The 17,529-nt window shown below is 46.2% G+C and overlaps 1 protein-coding gene across 3 annotated transcripts in view; it reads right to left on the bottom strand.

The window, feature by feature from the left end:
• The window catches only part of LOC122923653 (protein mono-ADP-ribosyltransferase PARP14-like), an 81,695-nt gene that overhangs the window by 9,132 nt on the left and 55,034 nt on the right, over positions 1 to 17,529 (bottom strand). For all 3 annotated transcript variants that reach the window (XM_044274508.1, XM_044274507.1, XM_044274506.1), the window contains exon 2: positions 1,806 to 1,903. Coding sequence is in view for 1 of the 3 variants with exons in the window: in XM_044274506.1 (XP_044130441.1) it covers positions 1,806 to 1,903 (98 nt within the window). In the remaining 2 variants the exon portion in view is untranslated. The remainder of the gene's footprint in view (positions 1 to 1,805; positions 1,904 to 17,529) is intronic.

Genomic DNA, 17,529 nt, shown 5'->3' with positions numbered 1-17,529 from the left:
ATCCCGGTGTACGTCCTTATAGTCAGTGATGTGTGATCCCGGTGTACGTCCTTATAGTCAGTGATCCCGGTGTATGTCCTTATAGTCAGTGATGTCTGATCCTGGTGTATGTCCTTATAGTCAGTGATGTCTGATCCCGGTGTATGTCCTTATAGTCAGTGATGTCTGATCCCGGTGTACGTCCTTATAGTCAGTGATGCCTGATCCCGGTGTATGTCCTTATAGTCAGTGATCCCGGTGTATGTCCTTATAGTCAGTGATGTCTGATCCCGGTGTACGTCCTTATAGTCAGTGATGTCTGATCCCGGTGTATGTCCTTATAGTCAGTGATCCCGGTGTATGTCCTTATAGTCAGTGATGTGTGATCCCGGTGTACGTCCTTATAGTCAGTGATGTCTGATCCCGGTGTATGTCCTTATAGTCAGTGATGTCTGATCACGGTGTATGTCCTTATAGTCAGTGATGCCTGATCCCGGTGTATGTCCTTATAGTCAGTGATGCCTGATCCCGGTGTATGTCCTTATAGTCAGTGATGTCTGATCCCGGTGTATGTCCTTATAGTCAGTGATGCCTGATCCCGGTGTATGTCCTTATAGTCAGTGATGCCTGATCCCGGTGTACGTCCTTATAGTCAGTGATGTGTGATCCCTGTGTATGTCCTTATAGTCAGTGATGTCTGATCCCGGTGTATGTCCTTATAGTCAGTGATGCCTGATCCCGGTGTACGTCCTTATAGTCAGTGATGTGTGATCCCGGTGTACGTCCTTATAGTCAGTGATGTCTGATCCCGGTGTATGTCCTTATAGTCAGTGATGTCTGATCCCGGTGTATGTCCTTATAGTCAGTGATGTCTGATCCCGGTGTATGTCCTTATAGTCAGTGATGCCTGATCCCGGTGTATGTCCTTATAGTCAGTGATGCCTGATCCCGGTGTATGTCCTTATAGTCAGTGATGCCTGATCCCGGTGTATGTCCTTATAGTCAGTGATGCCTGATCCCGGTGTATGTCCTTATAGTCAGTGATGCCTGATCCCGGTGTATGTCCTTATAGTCAGTGATGTGTGATCCCGGTGTATGTCCTTATAGTCAGTGATGCCTGATCCCGGTGTATGTCCTTATAGTCAGTGATGCCTGATCCCGGTGTATGTCCTTATAGTCAGTGATGTCTGATCCCGGTGTACGTCCTTATAGTCAGTGATGCCTGATCCCGGTGTATGTCCTTATAGTCAGTGATGCCTGATCCCGGTGTATGTCCTTATAGTCAGTGATGTCTGATCCCGGTGTATGTCCTTATAGTCAGTGATGCCTGATCCCGGTGTATGTCCTTATAGTCAGTGATGCCTGATCCCGGTGTATGTCCTTATAGTCAGTGATGTGTGATCCCGGTGTACGTCCTTATAGTCAGTGATGTCTGATCCCGGTGTACGTCCTTATAGTCAGTGATGTGTGATCCCGGTGTACGTCCTTATAGTCAGTGATGTCTGATCCCGGTGTATGTCCTTATAGTCAGTGATGTCTGATCCCGGTGTATGTCCTTATAGTCAGTGATGCCTGATCCCGGTGTACGTCCTTATAGTCAGTGATGTCTGATCCCGGTGTACGTCCTTATAGTCAGTGATGTCTGATCCCGGTGTACGTCCTTATAGTCAGTGATGTCTGATCCCGGTGTATGTCCTTATAGTCAGTGATGTCTGATCCCGGTGTATGTCCTTATAGTCAGTGATGTCTGATCCCTGTGTATGTCCTTATAGTCAGTGACCAATTACTTATTTGTGGTGTATGGTCGGGGTGTTGTAGGTACTTACCTCTGGGGTAGATTTGGGGAGGGTTACTCTCAGGTTTAGCTTCTTTCCTTCTGTCAGGTTCAGCTCATGGTTGCTTTTTAGCAGAACTCGATCCCGGACTGTGGGAAAACAGAGAACCGGGTGTCATCTCCCATTCTACAGGATACCGGACTCATCACCGAACATGTATAACTTATACCAGCTGTACATCTATAATTATATACAGGAGATGCCCAGGTTATACCAGCTGTACATCTATAATTATATACAGGAGATGCCCAGGTTATACCAGCTGTACATCTATAATTATATACAGGAGATGCCCAGGTTATACCAGCTGTACATCTATAATTCTATACAGGAGATGCCCAGGTTATACCAGCTGTACATATATAATTCTATACAGGAGATGCCCAGGTTATACCAGCTGTACATATATAATTCTATACAGGAGATGCCCAGGTTATACCAGCTGTACATATATAATTCTATACAGGAGATGCCCAGGTTATACCAGCTGTACATATATAATTCTATACAGGAGATGCCCAGGTTATACCAGCTGTACATATATAATTCTATACAGGAGATGCCCAGGTTATACCAGCTGTACATATATAATTCTATACAGGAGATGCCCAGGTTATACCAGCTGTACATATATAATTATATACTGAAGATACCCAGGTTATACCAGCTGTACCCAGTGTAGTATCCAAGAATTGTATTACCATTCTTCACCCTGCTACTGTTTTTAATGGCTACCAATAATGTCATCTGTGTATTTATTCCGGATCCTCCTCCACTGTGCATTAATAGTGTTGCTATGTAACTTATGTTTATGTACTGTGCCTGGTTCACCAGCAGGTGGCAGTGTATCTGGCAGAGGGAGACCTTCAGATAGGGTGGAACTTACCATTCAATGCTCCTCCTTTGGGCAGAAGTGGGCTAGTCCTGGGTTGCGGAAGCTATAGTCTGTTCTAGTTGGTTCCAGTTCAGATTCGATAGTGGAGTTGAGTAGACATGAAAGATGGAGAATTGAGGCGAATGTCCCCCCCCCCCTTCCCCTACCGCAGCAGGAGTCTCCAAAGGGAAGCAGCTCATAGAGCACAAGACTCCTTACAGATACAGAGGGCATCACGAGGGGGTCAACAGCCAAAGGCACCCTGCTCAAAAGGTATCAGAACAGTCCTAAAGTCCAGCTACCAGACTAAAGCTGGAGTCTAGTACAGCAGAGAAAGATGAAGCAGGGTATTCAAGTTTGCTTGCCAGTTTACCCCTAAACCTGCTGGAACCAAGAGAAAGACCGAATATTGTCTGGATAAGAGTTTATTAAAGTAAAGCTGGTACTCAACTTTTTAACACTTAACTCCTTTCTCCGTCCCCCAGCACCTCCACCCTCTCCTCTCAGCCGAGGACTTTGCCGCATACTTCAAACAAAAGATAGTCAACATCAGAGAAAGCTTCAGTGCACAGTCCCCACAGACCCTCTAGACAACTGCTCAGTCCTCTTCTCCCAAAACCCACTTCTCCACTATTACAGAAGAAAAACTCTCCAGATCACATCTCACCACCTGTGCACTTGACCCGATCCCATCCCACCTCATCCCTAACCTCACCCCAGTGTTTATCCCAGCCCTAACTCATCTCTTCAACCTATCACTAACCTCTGGTGTCTTCCCCTCTGGTTTTAAACATGCTACCATTACACCCATCCTCAAAAAGCCTTCATTTGACCCATCTTCTTTGTCCAGTTATCGCCCCATATCACTTCTTCCATACGCCTCAAAGCTACTTGAGCAACATGTCCATTCTGAACTGTCCTCTCACCTCTCCTCCCTCCGGCTACAATCTGGCTTCACCACCACTCAACTTAGACTGCCATCACCAAAGTCACCAACGACCTACTAACAGCCAAAACATTACTCTGTCCTCCTTCTCCTTGACCTGTCCTCTGCCTTCTCCATTACTCTGTCCTCTGCCTTGGACACTGTCGACCACTCCCTTCTGTTATAAACTCTGATCTATTGGCATCACTGACCTGGCTCTCTCCTGGATGACATACCTCATAGACCGGACGTTTAGCGTCTCATTCTCTCACCGCCGCCTCCTCTCATTCCCTCTCTGTTGGTGTCCCGCAAGGCTCTGTCCTAGGACCCCTGCTCTTCTCCATCTACACCCTTGGTCTGGGACATCTCATAGAGTCCCATGGCTTTCAGTATCACTCTTATGCCGACGACACACAAATCTACCTCTCTGGTCCAGACCTCACCACCTTACTATCCAGAATCCCACAATGTCTATCTTCTATATCATCCTCCTTCTCCTCTTGCTTTCTAAAACTTAACATGGATAAAACTGAATTTATCATCTTTTCCCCCATCCTCCTCAACCCCCCCAACAGACCTATCTATCACGATCAATGGCTGTGTGAAAATAAAAATGGGGAGAATAGGGCGCCACATGTGCGGTATCAGATGTCTAATATCCGGTTAAAAGGTAAGGAGCTGCTTAGGAGGAGTCACAACAGCTGTAGGTCGCTTTGCTGGTTATTTCGGCAGGTGGTTGTCCTAGGCTGCAGCCGTGGTCCTCTGTGTTTGCTCCGAGGCAATCAGCAGGCTGAGTAGATAGCTGTAAAAAATAGTTCTGGATCTTGGAAGGCGATGCCAGGACTCAGGAATTAAACATCAGGATCCATCTCGGTAATAAAGAATGATCTTTATTTGATAGAAGTCTACGCGTTCCAAGGGCTGAATTGCCCTCTTCGTCAGGACCGTACACAATGGAGGGGGTCAAAACACCCAATTTCTGGGTAGCGGGAGTAAAATGGTCATTTATAGAACGGGGACTTCAGTGGGGAGCCGGTGTTGGCGCAGGAACCGCAGTGGTGTTAGCTGCTTGCTTCCATTTTAGGAGTATGCTGTGGTTTATTAATTAACAATGCCATTATTAGCTGGTACTTGGAGGCGGCGATGTATGCGTTGCAGGGGGATAGGCGCCGGGGTAGCTGTGCAGCGCTGTATTCAGGGCACGGTGTCGAGATCTCAGTCTTCCCTGCAGGATGAAGTGAATTATGGGGTATGGCGCTACATGCTATTAGGAAAGCACCGCAAAAGGTCTATCCCATGTGCACCAAGGGGTTGTTGGTGTGGGGTGGAGATAAGATATAGAGGACATAAGATGGGATAGGATGAGATGCCCCTTAAAGCTGTACCCTGTGTACTTCAAGATGTAGTTGGTGTGGGGTGGACATCACTGTGAGGCAACCTAAAAATATATAAGGGACTTCTGTATGAGGCATCAGATCAGGCACATATCTATATTATTGAGGATAGCTAAAATACGGCCAGTCATGTACTCTGGCTGGTGGACATTTATAATGGACAAATGGTGCAGATGTGAGGGTATGTAACTAGCTCAAGTTCAGAGTGTAGATATAGATATGTATGAGGTTGGTAATCATGGGTTTTCGGACATATAGTGGCTGTCTGATGACTAGTCGGCGGGACTGATCAGTATTCCTGAACAACTTGTATCCAAATTTCTATCCGTATGAAAGAGGTATTATCGGTGGGTGAATACGGTTTGTCGTACTTAGATAGCGAAGGCAGTTTGGGGCGGGGGTGCCACATTTAGTATATACCGAGTATATGTCTGATTTCTTGTGTACATATTTGTGTGTATTTAGGCAGTTCCTACTTATATGGGTATATTCATTTGATTTACATGATTATGTTATTTCATATATTTTGTTCAGGCCATGAGCGGCGAGCGTGTACTTCTCGTGTACTTCTTGTGTACTTCTCATTTTTGAAGGAGATCCAATCTGTTCTATGGGTCGGGAGGTATGAAATCTATGGGAGTGATATCGATGTTCCTTTTCAGGGGTGTTAGCGCAGTGCCCGGATGGACTAGGTTTAGCAGATTGTTTTTGTAGGTTATGTCGATGCTTGGGTTGTGCGTCCTATGTATTGTAAGCCCCATTGGCCCTCATATGAGGATAGGCACGTTAAAAGGACGTTGTGATTGTGTGTGATGGTTGTACAACAACGTGGGGTGTTGCATTTGTAGCTGCCCACTTTGCATGTCCTTCTGATGGCGTTTTGGTCTGCTAGGTGTTAGTAGATTTCGGATGGTGGGAGCACGTCTGCATGCGATTTTGGGTTTGTTTGGAGGTGCTTTTTAACCCCTTCAGTACTACGCAATTTGATGTAGAAGTACGTCATAGTGATCGCGCGGGCACCGGAGCGGTGCGTGCGCGATCACTGCAGGGGCCCAGCAGTCCGTGGTAGCCGGGCCCCAGCTGATCTGCCGGCATCACTGTAAAAGCCGACGGATTAACCCCTTCTATGCCGTGGTCCGCGCTGACCACGACATGGAAGGGGTTTGTGTCGGGTGAGTGATCGCATCGAGTCCCCGCTCTGCTGTGGCGGGGACCTGATGAGACAAGGCAGCCTGATGCCATGCAGAGGCTGCCCAATGCCTTCTACGGGTGCCCAGGATATCCAGCCCCAGGCCGAGCCTCCTAGGCAACCTGCCCAGCCCCAGGACAAGCCTCCTAGGCAACCTGCCCTGCCCTGCCCCAGGCCGAGCCTCCTAGGCAACCTGCCCTGCCCCAGGCCGAGCCTCCTAGGCAACCTGCCCTGCCCTGCCCCAGGCCGAGCCTCCTATGCAACCTGCCCTGCCCCAGGCCGAGCCTCCTAGGCAACCTGCCCTGCCCCAGGCCGAGCCTCCTAGGCAACCTGCCCTGCCCTGCCCCAGGCCGAGCCTCCTAGGCAACCTGCCCTGCCCTAGGCCGAGCCTCCTAGGCAACCTGCCCTGCCCTGCCCCAGGCCGAGCCTCCTAGGCAACCTGCCCTGCCCTGCCCCAGGCCGAGCCTCCTAGGCAACCTGCCCTGCCCTGCCCCAGGCCGAGCCTCCTAGGCAACCTGCCCTGCCCTGCCCCAGGCCGAGCCTCCTAGGCAACCTGCCCTGCCCTGCCCCAGGCCGAGCCTCCTAGGCAACCTGCCCTGCCCTGCCCCAGGCCGAGCCTCCTAGGCAACCTGCCCTGCCCTGCCCCAGGCCTAGCCTCCTAGGCAACCTGCCCTGCCCCAGGCCTAGCCTCCTAGGCAACCTGCCCTGCCCCAGGCCGAGCCTCCTAGGCAACCTGCCCTGCCCCAGGCCGAGCCTCCTAGGCAACCTGCCCTGCCCCAGGCCGAGCCTCCTAGGCAACCTGCCCTGCCCCAGGCCGAGCCTCCTAGGCAACCTGCCCTGCCCCAGGCCGAGCCTCCAAGGCAACCTGCCCTGCCCCAGGCCGAGCCTCCTAGGCAACCTACCCAGCCCCAGGCCGAGCCTCCTAGGCAACCTGCCCTGCCCCAGGCCGAGCCTCCTAGGCAACCTGCCCTGCCCCAGGCCGAGCCTCCAAGGCAACCTGCCCTGCCCCAGGCCGAGCCTCCTAGGCAACCTACCCAGCCCCAGGCCGAGCCTCCTAGGCAACCTACCCAGCCCCAGGCTGAGCCTCCAAGGCAACCTACCCAGCCTCAGGACCATCTCCTAGGCAACTTGTTAGTGCACTACACTGAGTCGTACACTAACAGGCAATGCATTACAATACAGATGTATTATAATGCATGCAGAGGGGATCAGACCCCCAAAAGTGAACATCATAAAGAAAAAAATGAAAAAACCTTTCCCCTTATTTTATAATAAAAAAAACACACATATTAGGTATCGCCACGTCCATAATGACCGGCTCTATAAATATATCACATGATCCACCCTGTCTGATAAACACCAGAAAAAAAAATAATGCAATTTTTGTCAACTTACATCACAAAAAGTGCAACACCAAGCAATCAAAAAGGCGTATGTCCCACAAAATGGTATCAATAAAACAGTTACCGCAAAACCTAAGACAATCACCCAAAAAATTGGACCAGACCACGGACTGGATCCTGATTAGACATATGTAGTAAAAAATCCAAGGCAGCGCACAAATATCCGTGAAAAACAGAAGGGTATTTTGTTCACCCATGTGTAAACAGCAACATTTCAGCTCTCTCTATGGAGAATACCCTTCTGTTTTTTACGGATACTTGTGTGCTGCCTTGGATTTTTTTACTAATTTATATATATACACACACACACACACATATACACACACACACACTACAGTGGACCGTATACTGTATATATACACACACACAGTGGACCGTATACTGTATATATACACACACTACAGTGGACAGTATATATACACACACACACAGTGGACCGTATACTGTATATACACATACACATCAGGGGACAGTATACTGTATATATACTGAAGAGGACAGTATAATGTGTATATACAGTACAGACCAAAAGTTTGGACACACCTTTTCATTCAAAGAGTTTTCATTATTTTCATGACTATGACAATTGTAGATTCGCACTGAAGGCATCAAAACTATGAATTAACACATGTGGAATTATAAACATAATAGAAAAGTGTGAAACAACTGAAAATATGTCATATTCTAGGTTCTTCAAAGTAGCCACCTTTTGCTTTGATTACTGCTTTGCACACTGTAACGACCGTTTCAGCAGACAAGGGGTTAAAATCCGTTTAGGCGATATGCCCCTTTCTGAGAGACAGGCACAGCTACTGCAGAACACCAGACTCCCGAACTGGATACAAAATAGCACTCCAAACTGGAACCTCGCGAATAGCTGCTAGCAGACGAACAGGAAAAGCATACAATCAGCTTACACTCCTGGCAATCAGTCTCCAACAGGATACAGGGAATCCCCCCAATAACGAGACAAGGCTCCGTGTTGAGGGTCAAGCAGTGGTCTGACTGTACTTCAGGTACAGCCTCTTTTTTTCATAAAAAACAAACATAGTACTGCCCACAGGGTTTTGAAATCCAACCAATCAATATCTTACAACACACACAATGCAAGTACAGCAACCAATCGTTCACGCCCCCTAGAGGACCAGAAGGGAGACTGCGACCCAGAACAGATACAACACATCCCTACAATGCATCATGGTTTCCTCCTCTCTGTCCCGGAGACAACCGAGGGCAATCCAATTATCTCTCAGGACAAAGGGAGATTGCCAATACACATGTGGAGACAACAGGACAGACATCACCATTTAAACACACAATGGGACAATAGAACCACACCCAGCATATTCCTCCCAAGCTGACAAGTTACACTTATTATAAGTTGTTACAACTTTGTTAGGTTACATTGTCCATACATATAACTTACATCAATTTAAAACGGTATAACTTGGGGACAACCCTATCCAAAATTCCCTGGAATAGGTTCAGGGGTTTAAAAGTTAGTATGGGCCATAATCCTGAGGCAAGAGGCGTTTAAACAGCCCCCTCCAAAACACTGTGGCGAGGTTGGTTTCGCCACACACACTCTTGGCATTCTCTTGCTGAGCTTCAAGAGGTAGTCACCTGAAATGGTCTTCACTTCACAGGTGTGCCCTGTCAGGTTTAATAAGTGGGATTTCTTGCCTTATAAATGGGGTTGGGACCATCAGTTGCGTTGAGGAGAAGTCAGGTGGACACACAGCTGATAGTCCTACTGAATAGACTGTTAGAATTTGTATTATGGCAAGAAAAAAGCAGCTAAGTAAAGAAAAACGAGTGGCCATCATTACTTTAAGAAATGAAGGTCAGTCAGTCCGAAAAATTGGGAAAACTTTGAAAGTGTCCCCAAGTGCAGTCACAAAAGCCATCAATCGCTACAAAGAAACTGGCTCCCATGTGGACCGCCCCAGGAAAGGAAGACCAAGAGTCACCTCTGCTGCGGAGGATAAGTCCATCCGAGTCACCGGCCTCAGAAATCGCAGGTTAACAGCAGCTCAGATTAGAGACCAGGTCAATGCCACCCCGAGTTCTAGCAGCAGACACATCTCTAGAACAACTGTTAGGAGGAGACTGTGTGAATCAGGCCTTCATGGTAGAAGATCTGCTAGGAAACCACTGCTAAGGACAGGCAACAAGCAGAAGAGACTTGTTTGGGCTAAAGAACACAAGGAATGGACATTAGACCAGTGGAAATCTGTGCTTTGGTCTGATGAGTCCAAATTTGAGATCTTTGGTTCCAACCACCGTGTCTTTGTGCGACACAGAAAATGTGAACGGATGGGCTCTACATGCCTGGTTCCCACCGTGAAGCATGGAGGAGGAGGTGTGATGGTGTGGGGGGGCTTTACTGGTGACACTGTTGGGGATTTATTCAAAATTGAAGGCATACAGAACCAGCATGGCTACCACAGCATCCTGCAGCGGCATGCTATTCCATCCGGTTTGCGTTTAGTTGGACCATCATTTATTTTTCAACAGGACAATGACCCCAAACACACCTCCAGGCTGTGTAAGGGCTATTTGACCATGAAGGAGAGTGATAAGGTGCTGCGCCAGATGACCTGGCCTCCCCAGTCACCGGACCTGAACCCAATCGAGATGGTTTGGGGTGAGCTGGACCGCAGAGTGAAGGCAAAAGGGCCAACAAGTGCTAAGCATCTCTGGGAACTCCTTCAAGACTGTTGGAAGACCATTTCAGGTGACTACCTCTTGAAGCTCATCAAGAGAATGCCAAGAGTGTGCAAAGCAGTAATCAAAGCAAAAGGCGGCTACTTTTAGGAACCTAGAATATGACATTTTCAGTTGTTTCACACTTTTTTGTTATGTATATAATTCCACATGTGATAATTCATAGTTTTGATGCCTTCAGTGTGAATCTACAATTGTCATAGTCATGAAAATAAAGAAAACTATTTGAATGAGAAGGTGTGTCCAATACTGGTCTATACTGTGTATATGTATGTGTGTGTGTATATGTATATATGTGTGTGTGTGTGTGTGTGTGTGTGTGTATAAATATATATATATATATATATATACACACACACACACAATGTGTTCTCTGTAGTACATACATTACAGACCAAAAGTTTGGACACACCTTCTCATTCAAAGAGTTTTCTTTATTTTCAGGACTATGACAATTGTAGATTCACACTGAAGTCATCAAAACTATGAATTAACACATGTGGAATTATATACATAACAAAAAAGTGTGAAACAACTGAAAATATGTCATATTCTAGGTTTTTCAAAGTAGCCACCTTTTGCTTTGATTACTGCTTTGCACACTCTTGGCATTCTATTGATGAGCTTCAAGAGGTAGTCACCTGAAATAGTCTTCCAACAGTCTTGAAGGAGTTCCCAGAGATGCTTAGCACTTGTTGGCCCTTTTGCCTTCACTCTGCGGTCCAGCTCACCCCAAACCATCTCGATTGGGTTCAGGTCCGGTGACTGTGGAGGCCAGGTCATCTGGCGCAGCACCCATCACTCTCCTTCATGGTCAAATAGCCCTTACACAGCCTGGAGGTGTGTTTGGGGTCATTGTCCTGTTGAAAAATAAATGATGGTCCAACTAAACGCAAACCGGATGGAATAGCATGCCGCTGCAAGATGCTGTGGTAGCCATGCTGGTTCAGTATGCCTTCAATTCTGAATAAATCCCCAACAGTGTCACCAGCAAAGCACCCCCACCCCATCACACCTCCTGCATGCTTCACGGTGGGAACCAGGCATGTAGAGTCCATCCGTTCACCTTTTCTGCGTCGCACAAAGACACGGTGGTTGGAACCAAAGATCTCAAATTTGGACTCAGACCAAAGCACAGATTTCCACTGGTCTAATGTCCATTCCTTGTGTTCTTTAGCCCAAACAAGTCTCTTCTGCTTGTTGCCTGTCCTTAGCAGTGGTTTCCTAGCAGATCTTCTACCATGAAGGCCTGATTCACACAGTCTCCTCTTAACAGTTGTTCTAGAGATGTGTCTGCTGCTAGAACTCTGGGTGGCATTGACCTGGTCTCTAATCTGAGCTGCTGTTAACCTGCGATTTCTGAGGCTGGTGACTCGGATGAACTTATCCTCCGCAGCAGAGGTGACTCTTGGTCTTCCTTTCCTGGGGTGGTCCGCATGTAAGCCAGTTTCTTTGTAGCGCTTGATGGTTTTTGTGACTGCACTTGGGGACACTTTCAAAGTTTTCCCAATTTTTCGGACTGACTGACCTTCATTTATTCAAGTAATGATGGCCACTCGTTTTTCTTTACTTAGCTGCTTTTTTCTTGCCATAATACAAATTCTAACAGTCTATTCAGTAGGACTATCAGCTGTGTGTCCACCTGACTTCTCCTCAACGCAACTGATGGTCCCAACCCCATTTATAAGGCAAGAAATCCCACTTATTACACCTGACAGGGCACACCTGTGAAGTGAAGACCATGTCAGGCGACTACCTCTGGAAGCTCATCAAGAGAATGCCAAGAGTGTGCAAAGCAGTAACCAAAGCAAAAGGTGGCTACTTTGAAGAACCCAGAATATGACATATTTTCAGTTGTTTCACACTTTTTTGTTATGTATATAATTCCACATGTGATAATTCATAGTTTTGATGCCTTCAGTGTGAATCTACAATTGTCATAGTCATGAAAATAAAGAAAACTCTTTGAATGAGAAGGTGTGTCCAAACTTTTGGTCTGTACTGTATATATATATACACACACACACACATATACAGTGATGCCCATAATTATTCATACCCCTGGTATGTTTTGACTTAAATTAAAGAGGACCTTTCACCTGTAAAAACAATGTGAACTAAGTATGCTGCCATGAAGAGCGGCGCCCGGGGATCTCACTTACTATTATCCCCGGGCGCCGCTCCGTTCTCCCCTCCGGTAACTTCGCTCTGTAAGTTATAGTAGGCGGAGTCTGCCCTTGTCCTGTGGGCGTCTCCTCCTCCTAGGCTGCAGCGCTGGCCAATCGCAGTATATATGTGTATATATATATATATATATATATATATATATATATATATATACACACACACACACTACCGAGAACAGAATGCCAAGAACACTATAGATAGATAGATATATTGGGGACTCGCTCTGGTGGACAGGATTAGCGGACGCAGTACTGAGGCAACAAGTTCTTTGGATCAAAACAGTTCAGTGTTTTATTCACACTTCAGGCAAGTGACAAAACAAACAGTCATAAATCAAACAAAAAGTCACCTTGTGGTGTTGGTGGTAATTCGCACCATGAGGCAATTCTGTCTCAAAGAGTCCTTACTGATAGCAGCACCGACATTTAAAATCCGGTCTGGCATTTGACCTCACCTGGCTGTAAATCAGCCCAGCAGAAAATGCTGGGAGGAAAATACCTGTTTTCCTAGACCAAATCTCTCACTGTGTCACATACCACCACCCCCCCCTCCCCCCCCCCTTTGTTCAACCCTGAGGGGGTGAACAAACTCCGGACAGTGAACCCGGGACAGGGCATTCGCGTTTCCCTGTAACAAACCTGCCCTGTGTTCCACTGAAAACTAAAGTTTTGTAGGGAGAGAAACCATTGGGTGACCTGGAAAAGTGGCGTGGGCGCCATGTTGACCAAAGGGTAACACCTTATAGTGATACAGTCCCTCAGGGGTGATGAAGGCCTTTTTCTCTTTGGCAGCCTCCGTTAAGGGCACCTGCCAGTACTCTTTCACGAGGTCCAAAATAGAAAACTACCGGGCTTGTCCTAATCTCTCGAGGAGCTCATCCACTCTGGGCATGGGATACGCATCAAACTTGGAGACCTTGTTAAGTTTTTCGAAAGTCAAAACTGCGACGTCCCATCCGGCTTGGGTATCAATATTTTTTGACTCCTCAATGACATCTGGCTGCACTTATGCAGCGTCCCACTATGTGAGTGTGGGCACTGCTTAAAAGGTACTTTTTGTATTATTTAAAAAAAGCACTAGGTTGTAATGTATAACTTTGCATTTGTGTATCTGCAAAATCCCTGTTACCAGGCCTATTAGGTGCAATTTATACATCCCACCACTAGATGGGGATAGAGGTCAGGTCATATATATATATATATATATATATATATATATATATATATACATATACACATAGTGGGATGCGAAAGTTTGGGCCACCTTGTTAATAGTCATGATTTTCCTGTATAAATCGTTGGTTGTTACGATAAATCTATCATATCGGAGACGCACACAGTGATATCTGAGAAGTGACATGAAGTTTATTGGATTTACAGAAAGTGCTATAACTCTTTACACACAATCAGGCCGGTGCTACATGTGGTCTCTGTTTACACACAATCCGGCCGGTGCTACATGTGGTCACTGTTTACACACAATCAGGCCGGTGCAGACATGTGGTCTCTGTTTACACACAATCAGGCCGGTGCTACATGTGGTCACTGTTTACACACAATCAGGCCGGTGCAGACATGTGGTCTCTGTTTACACACAATCAGGCAGGTGCTACATGTGGTCTCTGTTTACACACAATCCGGCCGGTGCTACATGTGGTCTCTGTTGTTGTCATTTTATTGATTCCAAAACCTTTAGAACTAATTATTGGAACTCAAATTGGCTTGGTAAGCTCAGTGACCCCTGACCTACACACACAGGTGAATCCAATTATGAGAAAGAGTATTTAAGGGGGTCAATTGTAAGTTTCCCTCCTCTTTTAATTTTCTCTGAAGAGTAGCAGCATGGGGTCTCAAAACAACTCTCCAATGACCTGAAGACACAGATTGTCCACCCTCATGGTTTAGGGGAAGGATACAGAAAGCCGTCTCAGAGATTCCCGCCGTCTGTCTCCACAGTCAGGAACATATTGAGGAAATGGAAGACCACAGGCTCAGCTCAAGTTAAGGCTCGAAGTGGCCGACCAAGAAAAATCTCGGATAGACAGAAGCGACGAATGGTGAGAACAGTCAGAGTCAACCCACAGACCAGCACCAAAGACCTACAACATCATCTTGCTGCAGATGGAGTCACTGTGCATCGTCCAACCATTGGGTGCACTTTACACAAGGAGATGCTGTATGCGAGAGGGATGCAGAGGAAGCCTTTTCTCCGCCGCTTGAGGTGGGCTAAAGCACATTGGGACAAGCCAGCTTCATTTTGGAATAAGGTGCTGTGGACTGATGAAACTAAAATGGAGTTATTTGGCCATAACAAGGGGCGTTATGCACGGAGGAAAAAGAACACAGCATTCCAAGAAAAACACCTGCTACCTCCAGTAAGATATGGCGGTGGTTCCATCATGCTGTGGGGCTGTGTGGCCAGTGCAGGGACTGGGAATCTTGTCAAAGTTGAGGGACGCATGGATTCCACTCAGTATCAGCAGATTCTGGAGACCAATGTCCAGAAATCAGTGACAAAGCTGAAGCTGCGCCGGGGCTGGATCTTTCAACAAGACAACGACCCTAAACACTGCTCAAAATCCACTAAGGCATTTATGCAGAGGAACAAGTACAACGTTCTGGAATGGCCATCTCAGCCCCCAGACCTGAATATAATGGAAAATCTGTGGTGTGACTTAAAGAGAGCTGTCCATGCTCGGAAGCCATCAAACCTGAATGACCTAAAGATGTTTTGTAAAGAGGAATGGTCCAAAATACCTTCAACCAGAATCCAGACTCTCAGTGGAACCTACAGGAAGCGTTTAGAGGCTGCAATTTCTGCAAAAGGAGGATCTACTAAATATCGATTTCATTTCTTTTTTGTGGTGCCCAAATTTATGCAGCTGCCTAATTGTGTTTAAACAATTATAGCACTTTCTGTAAATCCAATAAACTTCATTTCACTTCTCAAATATCACTGTGTGTGTCTCCGATATGATAGAGTTAACTGACATCGTAACCACCAACGATTTATACAGGAAAATCATGACGATTAACAAGGTCGCCCAAACTTTCGCATCCCACTGTGTGTGTGTGTATATATATATAAAATCTCTCTATCTCTATCTATCTATATCTATCTCTAGGTTAGGCCTAGTGAAGGGTTCTGAGGACAGATTCGTGGAGTAAAGATGTAGTTCAGATGAGAACAGATCTGAGGAGGTCAGATCAAGTTAGTGGGAAGAAAATGTAGAGTGAAGCCTCCATGACACAGATTAGTGAGTGGAGCCGACTTCGCTATGAGGTAGTACTGGGATGTGAGGCGCAGAAGAGCGTTTTCCTTCTGTGGCCGGACTATACACTTGCATCCCTGACCAGTAGGAGAAGAGTTTGCCTCCCTGGAAAAGAAACAAGCTTTCCTAGGAATCATCGGTGATAAGAGCCATTATTGGGGGCCACAGACACCTTTGCGCATGGTGGAGGTTTATAGCTTCAGGCAGCCGCACCAACCTTCTGAGGGACAGATGAGTTTACCTGTCAACATATTCAGCTTGTAGGGAAAGACAAGGAATAGGATCCAGCACATCTAAGGCAGTGTTTCCCAACCAGTGTGCCTCCAGCTGTTGCAAAACTACAACTCCCAGCATGACCGCACAGCCAAAGGCACTGATCTAAGGAAACCAGGTACACCTAACCCACTGCTCCAAAACCACAAAACCTAAACAACCTAAAACAGTGGATTTGCAGAATTATCTCTGTATCATGAAGAGACTGTATTTTGTGCTGCTGCAACTAAAAGACATCTAAAGTAAAAGTTGTGAATCTCACCACTGTCTACCTCATTACCACCACTACTGGTTGTACCACCATTACCGGTACTGGCGTCATGACAAATACCATGAAGGGACTCAGCCGCCACAAGCACCCTAAGCCCCCCTGACATCAAGGGCACCTCAACCACCATCTTGGCTGATGCTTCCTACCACAGAGCGTGCCCCGGAGGATTTCGTGCTGTCCACCTCACACTGTGCTGCCGGCCCAGGGGGGCTTTCTGCTAACCGTGTGTAACAGATGAACTGTGTCATTATTTGGCCCCTCATCGGCCCACCGTGCACCTCACGTGTTGCCCCTGCGACTGGCTGGCTGCACTTCCTCCGAGATGGAACCTCTTCTCCTAGGAAACCCGGCCGCGGGCCGTATTATGTACAGGTCTCCCTATCTGGGAGGAAAAGACCTGTTTTCTCAGACCAAACCTCTCACTGTGTCACAAATATATATATACACACTACAGAGGGCAGTATACTGTATATACACTACAGAGGACAGTATACTGTACATATATACTACAGAGGACAGTATACTGTATATATACTACAGAGGACAGTATACTGTATATATACTACAGAGGACAGTCTACTGTATATATACTACAGAGAACAGTATACTGTATATATACACTACTGAGGACAGTATACTGTATATACACTACAGAGGACAGTATACTGTATATATACTACAGAGGACAGTATACTGTATATATATATATATACATATACTACAGAGGACAGTATTATGTATATATACTACAGAGGACAGTATACTGTATATACACTACAGAGGACAGTATACTGTATATATACTACAGAGGACAGTATACTGTATATATACTACAGACAGTATACTGTATATATATATATATATACTACAGAGGACAGTATACTGTATATACACTACAGAGGACAGTATACTGTATATACACTACAGAGGACAGTATACTGTATATATACTACAGAGGACAGTATACTGTATATACACTACAGAGGACAGTATACTGTACATATATACTACAGAGGACAGTATACTGTATATATATATATATACTACAGAGGACAGTATACTGTATATACACTACAGAGGACAGTATACTGTATATACACTACAGAGGACAGTATACTGTATACACTACAGAGGACAGTATACTGTACATATATACTACAGAGGACAGTATACTGTATATATATATATACACTACAGAGGA

Source organism: Bufo gargarizans, unplaced genomic scaffold (assembly GCF_014858855.1).
Source record: "Bufo gargarizans isolate SCDJY-AF-19 unplaced genomic scaffold, ASM1485885v1 original_scaffold_1790_pilon, whole genome shotgun sequence".
Classification (NCBI taxonomy): Eukaryota; Metazoa; Chordata; class Amphibia; order Anura; family Bufonidae; genus Bufo; species Bufo gargarizans.
This window is presented reverse-complemented; position numbering and strand designations above follow the sequence as displayed.